Source organism: Trachymyrmex septentrionalis, unplaced genomic scaffold, assembly GCF_001594115.1.
Source record: "Trachymyrmex septentrionalis isolate Tsep2-gDNA-1 unplaced genomic scaffold, Tsep1.0 scaffold8, whole genome shotgun sequence".
In the NCBI taxonomy this organism is placed as follows: Eukaryota; Metazoa; Arthropoda; class Insecta; order Hymenoptera; family Formicidae; genus Trachymyrmex; species Trachymyrmex septentrionalis.
In genome coordinates, this window is record NW_017305987.1 from 2,409,866 (window position 1) to 2,419,302 (window position 9,437).

General features: G+C 34.2%; 1 protein-coding gene across 1 annotated transcript; it reads right to left on the reverse strand.

Moving 5' to 3' along the window:
- Window positions 1-617: 617 nt before the first annotated feature.
- LOC108754592 (zinc finger CCCH domain-containing protein 14) lies at window positions 618-8,412 on the reverse strand. Its single transcript, XM_018497037.1, has 8 exons — window positions 8,201-8,412; window positions 5,313-6,088; window positions 3,275-4,379; window positions 2,918-3,083; window positions 2,245-2,408; window positions 1,829-2,141; window positions 1,623-1,752; window positions 618-1,115 (listed from the first exon to the last, which is right to left on the reverse strand). The coding sequence occupies exons 1-8, from the start codon at window positions 8,237-8,239 to the stop codon at window positions 884-886; spliced, it is 2,925 nt and encodes a 974-aa protein (XP_018352539.1). The 5' UTR covers window positions 8,240-8,412; the 3' UTR covers window positions 618-883.
- Between the last annotated feature and the right edge of the window lie 1,025 nt (window positions 8,413-9,437).

Genomic DNA, 9,437 nt, shown 5'->3' on the forward strand with positions numbered 1-9,437 from the left:
ACTATTAGTGTTATTTGTGTCATTCTATCTTCATTGTTTATTAGACGTAAAACAAAGATAGATGATTGCGCGCTCCTCAAATGCAGCCTAGAAGTACACACTCTATACATATACTCTCACTTTGACAGGTTTCGATAAAAGCAAAAAGAAACGACGATTCGCAAATAATAGCGCGGAAGATTTACAAAAGGAATAAATCTAATTATAATTACTCTGTTCATTACATAAGTAGTACACATATATGTATATAAAAAATATATACATATATGTATATTTAAAAAAATATATGTATATATGTATATATATTACTAGAAACGCACGATTGGCGATATATTTTCGAACATATACATGTATATAAATCAGGACGAGATTGCCTTGGCGAGGTCAAGCCTAAAAGAGAACGTATTTTATGATCATTCCAAGACCAATTGCATCGGTTAGCCTTAACTAAACTAAAATCCTTTCCTTTATATTACAAGTAGAATATATAATCTAAGAATGGCAGCAAATCGCTAAAAAAATATATATATAATATAAATCGACGATCTAATACCCTAAATTAAATTAGAACTTCTTTAATTATTTTAAATCTGATAAATTTTCACTGTTTAAAGTTTTTCAAAAGTTTCTTTTTCTATCTTGAATTATTTAAGAGAAAGTAAAACTACGATTTGACATAATAAATCACGACGGTGAAACTTTCGTGACGCATTCCTTAATCGTAAAATCAAACTCCGGCGCGGTAACACTTTGACGTCAACTTACGCTACTTAAGCTTGTATATCTCATCATTGTGTGATCTGTACAAAGTAATTTTACGTGGATCAGAATCTTGATCTGTTCAGAACGATATACCCCGGTTTGTACATCCGCAAAAGTACGCTCAATCACGTCGCCGCCAGGTAAACTTTGCCCTCTGACTCGTAACTTCTGCTGCCGGAGCGGAAGTGGCTGGATGGGAATACAGACATGACGGTTTCGTGCAGAATGGATGATACTTGCACTGCTGGGCGGGATGCGAGAATACGCAGCCTAGCTTTGTGCAAGACAAACCGAATTTGCACTTGGGATGCTTGTAGGCGCATTTGTCACCAAACTTACATGCCGGGAAGGCACTGCGAAAAAAATAAAACGACTTAATAAAAATTAAAAGAATGAACCTTTTTCTGGCATCATATAATCATAGAAAGAAAAATATTTTTTGTATTTTACGATGAAATCATTGGTAAGAATTTTTTTTCAAAATTTTTCATATAATTTTTTAGAATTTCTAAATAATTTTATAACTTTTTACAAAATTTCTCAGATTTTTTATACAATATTGAAACATTTTTCAAAAGCGATATCAATAAAATTTATATATCTTTTCTAGAATTCTTCATATATGTAAATTCTGAAATATTCTAAGATTTTTCATTCTACCATTTCTAATGAAATCTTTTATAAAATCTGAGAAAAAATTTGAAGTATTTTTTCAGAAATTGTAGAATGAGAAATCTTAAAATATTTCACTTATATGAAAGATTCTAAAATATAAACTTTCTCATAATCCATATGAACGAAGAAATCCGAGAAAAATATATGTCATCAGAGATATAATGAATCTCTAGAAGATACATTACCTGCACATAACGGGGGGATGAAGATACGCGCATTTGTTCCCTAATGTACAATTTGGCCAATATCGACAATTCTCCCTGGATTTGTCTGAAATGGCCGAGGCCGTAGTCTCTACCGATTTTTTATCTGGAGCTAAAAAGAGTACCGTACATTTTACACCGATATACTTTTATGCTCTAAACAAACCCAAAAAAAGAAATTTGCTTACGTTTGGTGGCTAACGTCGACGCGTTAGATTTCAGTTGTATGGGACTAGGAGAATGAGATCTATTGTATATTATAGGGCTTAATTTTCTCCGTCTACGGGGCATTTCGTCAATCTTATCTACGTTCTCCGTATTGCAGTTCTCGTTGTTCTCTTCTCCACTCGCTTCCTTTGGACTAGTGTGCGCGTTATCTTCCGCTGAGCTCGTTATTCTAAACTTATTTATTTCCAACTCGTCCTGCGCCATTGCCGCCATCGTCGTTGTCGTTGCTTCATTGTGCGTCGTCAACAGTGCAAGCTCGTCATCCTCGTTCACCTGCGAGCATGAGGAGGAACATCGTGCGTCTAGAATACGCGTGAGGATTAAAATTCAGAGGGAGGGAATGAGGGAAATGCTTTAGAGGTGATGGAAGACTTACCTCCATTTCCAGTCGCTCTTCGTCATCCTCGGAGCTAATCTTCTCTTTCATGAGATTGTTGTTGTATCCGTTCAGAGTAACTAAGAATTTTTGATTGTCGTCGCTCCTTTGGAACAACGACATCACGACTCCCATATGCTCGTCCGTTACTGGTTGTGGTACATCTACGGATTATGCGATAATAAGCGAGGAATTAAAATCCCGAGAGAAGGATGAAAGAGTCAATCTTTATATCGCGAAAGAATCGCATTGGAATCTTTATTTATCTTAAATATACTGCATTTTTATGAAATGTTTGTTAGAAATTAAGTAATCATTTACTATACTTCTTACAATTTCTAAATATTTAGAAACTGTTAGTATAAGTTAATATAAATATTATTAGTGGAAGATCGAAGGAGTGACGTTTAGTGAGAGAAAGCTTGATTTGTAAATAGCACGCTGCGGGTTCGATCTCTATCATCGTCTTATATATACTTCGGTTTTATAAGAGACTAATTGGATAAAATTTAAGAATAAACTAATTTTAACTTGTTCGGATACTTAATAAATAATAGTACAAGATCGATAAATAAAGTTTCCAAAATGAAAGAGTAAAAATAAGATACGAGACAGATTCTATAACTCTTTCAAACTGTTACAAAAAAGACGTCTCCGCGGAGATGGCACTTACAAGGCTCGTGCTCGACGTCTTCCACATCCAGATGATCTACTGTATTTAATTCGACTTGAATCTTTTCCATGACCAGTCTCTTACTAGAATTAAAATGTACCGACAAGTTTTGACTTACGTCACGAGCCGGGGCAGGTTTAAGACGCTTTAAGATTGGCTTCTTGTCCTAACAAAATTGAGCCTTCGATGAAAAAAACGTTCTTTGCTCTCCGACGTTTAATACATTTGTTTTACAGATATGTGTACATTAAAGAATATCAGCATTTATCGCCCTCGGTGTTACAAAGTTACAAAGAATCGTTGCTCGATTTACAATGTTTAGTCGATTTACAATGTATTAATTGAATTGAAACTCACGAATAGAGACGGTTCCGGATTCTTCTGCTTGACAACCGACTGATTTGCCTCCGCGACAGCTCGCAACAAAAGCGACTGCGTGGCGCGTTTCTGTGTCGGTTGCAGCGGCTTCAAAGGTCTTGGCGTGACAATTACTTTGCTCGGTAATCTCATATCATCGGGGTCCTCGTCCACGTCGCTGGATATCCTTTTGTCCATCTTATCCTGAAATTTTGCGCCTCCGTGTCCTGGATAGCCGATACTTTGAGTCGCATTGAACAGAACATCATTCGTTTTTATACGTCTCCTCTCGGTTCTCGTAACAGTGGTAGATACAGGTCTGTTTACAGCGACTATGTGCGACTTCACAGGTCCGGTCAGCTGTTCGTCGTTATCCGCTTCATCTTCATCTTCAGTTTCCTTTTCCTCCTCTCTTTCATGTCTCTCGGCACCAGGATTCAGAGAAACTAGAGATCTGTCGTTTTCGCTGCTGCGAAGCTGCCTTTGTTTATGGACCGGCCTGAAATTATTCCTTAATGGACCAAGCCTATCCTTGATATTCTTGTTGTTTCCCGCTTGATCCAAGCTCTTTGGATTGTTCCTATAATCTGCTGCCTCTTGTAATTTTGTGGGTTGTCTCTGGATTTTACTATTGATACCCAGACGATCCTTAATAGTGCATGTAGACTTTTTTGCGGACGCATCCGTTTTGGAACTCGAATTCAAGTTCCTCTCCCTGGACTCTGCGTTTTTGTTCAGTTTCTCGTTCTTGCTGCTCTCTATCCGACTTCTCACGTCGTTGACTTTGCTCATGGTCTCGTGATGCCGCGATGAGTCGCCGTCGCGATTTCGTCTGGAACCCCGATCGTCCATCTCGAAGCTCCTGCCCTTTCCATTGCGCCCATTGTCATAGCGATACGATTTTTCGAACCGCTTCTCCGACGGACGGTAGCGGCCGTTGCCCTCTCTCTCTCTGTAGGTCTCGAATTTCTTCCGTGGAGAGACTACGCCAAGCCGGGTTTTCACAGACACGACCGACACGATCTTTGGCTTGTTCACGCAGGATTTGAGCTTCTTTGAATCCGGGGAAGATGACGTATCTTCCTTTTCCAGGGTTGGGTAGGAACTAGTTAAAACGTTAAAAAAAATAAGAAATAAGAAATAAGATTTAAAAAAAAGTTAAAAAGTTAATGACTTTTAACTTAATTTAATTAATTTTAAATATTAATTTTTAACTTAATTTAGTTGCTTTTAAGCTTTAATTTATTAACTTTTTTTAAATTAAAAATTTTTCTATCCCTCTTAATGCTAATATTTTTTTGAAATCTTAGAAAATTAATTTAGAAAAAGTTAAATGATTTTATGATTAGAACTCTATAATAAGAGTCACACCATATGATAGCTAGTTTTTATTGACTAGCTAGGTTTTGTCAATTCCCACTTATATTTGAATTACACCAATCACTTTAGGTGTCATAAATATTATATTTCAGCAACATAAATATTTAATGAACCTTAAATAAAGAATTGTTATAAAACAGTGCTGCACATCCATTCATTTTCTAAATTTTTACGTATATTTTTTGTAACAAATATCTAGTCGATGTAGTCATAAACATGCATCATAAACAGTCATTTTACGTTAAAAGAAGGTTAAAGAAAGAGAGATAATAGCAAATATATACTCTTCTCTCTCGCAAGATTTTAACAAAAACACCTTATGCTGTGATTCTTATTATATATAAATAACTCACATGTGAATAAAAAAAATTAAATTTACCTAATAATCTATATTGTAAGTGTTTAGTAAGTAATCTCATTTCAAGAAAAATTAGAACATTCTGATCTCACAAATAATTTTGTTTAACTTTTTTTTAAACTTAAATTAATTCAATCTTAACTTAACTTTTATTAAGTAAAAGTTACTTAAAGTTTATTAACTTTTATTAAAAAAAAATTGTTATTCCTTCAACTCTTAACTTAATTTTATTAATTTTATAAGTCATTAACTTTAACTTAATTTAGTTTAAAAAAAAACATTAATATTATATTAACTTACCCAACCCTGTCCTTTTCTTCCTCAGATGACTTCGGTCGCTTCGCCTCGTTACTCCTTTTCTCCGTGCTATCGTGACGACTACTCGACGTCTCCAATGATCTCTTCAAACTTTTATCCGGCACCTCGCTCTCTTTTGGATCGCCATACGAATCTATAGTCTTCGTAACGGGATTCTCAAGCTCGCCGGAGATATCCTTTGTGTTCTCGTCGCGTCCGGAACTCTGCTGCGGCTTCCTCGAGAAGACAGAGTCTTGATAAGATCCGCTGCCGTGTGTTGACGACGTTTCGTCTGTTTTACTTTTGCTGTGCACACTTTTTACGCTTCTTTCCGCGCTCTTGCTGTGACTTCGCTCTGGGTTTTGATTAGGTACGGAAGATTTTGTTGCCTGTTGCTTCTGCACCGGTGATTGCTTGTCACTCTTCGTACTTTTGTCTGGGAGCTTCTCGACGGCCGAGGACTGCTCCGCTGCCTGATCCTCTAGGAACGAAGTTGCGGATATCTTCTTCTTTTTTCTCTCTTCTTCTTGCTTTACTACAACGGTAGGTACAAACTCACGAGACGATTTCTTCTTGGCTACAGTGACTTTCTGCAGTTTCTTTAGCACCTGATCGTGTAACCAATCCACGAATACAGTTGTGCAGCCTTCCAGGAACAGATTTAAATCATTATGCATCTGCTGTCGGGATTTCTTATTCACCACCATTACTAATATGTAATCAGGTAGCTCCTCATCATAGTGGACACCCAATTCCATAAGCTTGGCGCGAATGGCGCTCTGAAAATTAAGACAAATTAAAAACAATTAAGAAAAATTGAGACAAAACTCGCTTAGCTAAAACTATAAAACGTACTAATTTTCTAGATTCCTACCTTTTACAGTTAAAGAGTGTACTAAAAATCGGACCCCATAAACAATTTATTACATTGTACTATATTCAATTACTTTTTTTCTAATACACATTCTACAATAAGCCTTTAATAATAAATCAGAAGTCAAAAGAAATTGACCAATCATAGGCCGTATTTATAGTTGTACTTCTTATTTTAAGACTGTCTTAAGTAATGTCTTAAGAAACTAATATGGCCCTCTGATTGGTTTATGACATCTTAAGACTGTACTTAAGACAATCTCAAATATAAGAATCGACTATGAATATCAGCCAAGTCAATAATTCCCCTTACACTTAACTGTGATTGATTAATTTTTAGCTTCTGACTTTCGATTTATTACTAATGTCTTATTGTAGTATAACACTTATTTACATAACTTTTGAACATATTTTCCCTAACGTGTTTACAAATTCTAATAAATCTTTGTAGAGGGATTTAGATAGCGGAGGAATCTGTTTTTTAAATCTTAATTTTTCCTTCAGTAAGATTTATTATAATTCATTGAAATTTTTGCCTCAAAATGACACAGTAAGTTTCAACGTCACTATAATAGATTCCCATTTTGTAAAGGTAAAAGTTAACATTTCAAAGTGTGATAAGATTATATCTAAGTCTGTCGCATTACTTAAATTTCTAAAAATTTGTACTTAAAATGAAATAAATATATATATTCGGATGTTGAGGAAAGAGAAAGCAAAGATGCTAAGTGCAAAAAATCCAAGTAATACAAATAGATCTTCTGACCATTTGTATATTTTAAAGTTCTTTAAATTATTTTAAGAATTATTCTATTGCTGAGTTTTCTTCTTTTTTTCAATCAAATTGCATCTAAAAAAAGAATTCAATCAAATCAAAATATTGTAATTGATTTGGGAATGTCAAATAATGCACTGAGTACAGTAGGCAACAGCATTCAGTTCGTCATGCGACGAGTTATAAAAATCACAGTAGAGTTTAGTGAACGACTAATTGTTCTGATTCAATTTATAAGCCAGTGATTTGATTGCCTTAAAAAATAATTCAGAGGCCTAGATACTTTGGTAATCATTCAAGCTTATATCGTCCAATCTATTTCTCTAAAAATATTGTTTGCAAAAATTTTTATATTGTAATTAGTTTATAGGATCTAATTTTTAATACACTATACAATAGATTAGATGTAAATAATTTCATTCGTCAAGTATAATAACGCTTTTTGAGAAACACATATAGTTGCTACTCTGTAGCATTCTTATATCATTTTCCAAGAAGACAGAAATAACTTGTAAATAATTTCATTCATCAAATATATCTTAGAAGCATTACAATGGTTTCTCAAAGATACTTTGTATCTTCTTTTAAAAGGAAGACAGAAGTAACTTTTATAAATAATTCATCAAATATATTCTAAGCCGATATTCATAGTTCTTATTTTAAGATCATCTAATCCAACCCTCTGATTAGTTCGTAACACATCAAGACAGAATTTAAGACAGTCTATAAGAATTGACTATGAATACCAGCCTTAGAAGCATTACAATGGTTTCTCAAAGATGTTATCTTTTCCCAGAAAGAAGAGAGTCAGAAGTAATTTGTAAATACTATACAATAATTCCACTCGTCTTTCTTAGAAACATTACAATAGTTTCTCAAACCATTGTATTTTTTTTCCGAAAAGAAGGCAGAAGTAGCTTCCAATCATTTCTACAGTCTAGACTTCGGCATGCACAGAGAGACAGAAATTAACGATACATAAATAAAGTAAATTTAATAATGAGAGCTGGGATGCGCCTGGATTTCTAAACAGCGGGGATTTTGCGACATGCGAAAGACACACGTCGCTTTGAAACCTTCACGTCTCTCTGCAAGGAACTTGACGATTACATAATAATCAGGATAGTATTGAAGTACGGGATCAAATGTCAGGTCTGGGTCTTCATGCAACCGGATGATTGAACGATCTTATGCTAATATAGAACCTTTGCATGCGCTAAGATACGCGTTCCGCAACACTCACCCGGAGCTGATTCGTGACTTCGATGCCACGCGTGTCCATAATCGCGGGATAATCGCTGAACTTTCACCGAAGAATCGAGCATAAACCAACGTCGTCGTCGTTGTCGTTGTGTCGTCGACCGGTCAAATCGATGAGCCGATACGATCGCGAGTCGGCGTATCACGGAACGAAAACATTCTCCGCCATGACGGCCATGACGCACGAATGAACGAAACGTCTCACTTTCATAGTGCATGAAACGAGTATAGACTAGATGGGCGACTGGTGATGGGCTAACGTGGTGAGCGTTTTCGTCTGCGAGACGACGATCTTTGACGATCTCTGACGATCTCGAAATTAAAATTGAAAATTCACTTTGAAAATAATTTCAACTAAATTTTGATTAATTTAATTTATTAAAATATTTATACACATTATTTCGTTGACACGCGAGTGGAATTATTAATTCTTTATTATTTATAATAATATGATGAAAAAGAATTAGAGGTAACTGATTCAAAGATTGTTATTAATAATTCTGTTGTTTTAATTACTCTATATTAATTTAATTGTTGATTAAATTGTCAAGTCAAGTGATTATTTGAATTAGGCGAAATAACGTTACTATTGTATTTTATTTATTTTTGTGTCTTTATTTATATTTGCCTACAATTGTATAATGTAATAAATTTGGTTTTCTATTTTGCCATAATGAAAGTTAATTTTTCACAAACCTTTTTCCACTTTAATAATATTAACGCTTTCTTTTTTATAAAACAATAAAAATATAAATTTCTGAATTTTTCTTTTCAATAGTCATTTTTAAATATTTATATTTGGCAAGTACATACCTTAATTTTGGTCTCTTGAGTCATTTCAAAATTATCGCAAATATTTAAATGGTCGCATTTAAAATCTACGCAGAATTGTACAAGCGGCTTCACCAGTTCTGCCAGCAAGACTATGATTTTTTACGATCTTTGACAATCTTTGGCGAAGTTGAAATCGAAAATTTACTTTGAAGATAATTCCGATTAATTCATTAAAATATTTGTACACATATTATTTTATTGATGCGAATAGAATTATTGATTCTGTATTATTTATAATAATATATGAAAAAAAGATTATAGATTAGAGATAACAAATTCAAAGATTAACAATTTTGTTTGAATTACTATTAATATAATCGCTAATTTGTCAAATGACATCTACGATATTTTATTAACACAGAATTATTAATTTTCTGTTTTTTATA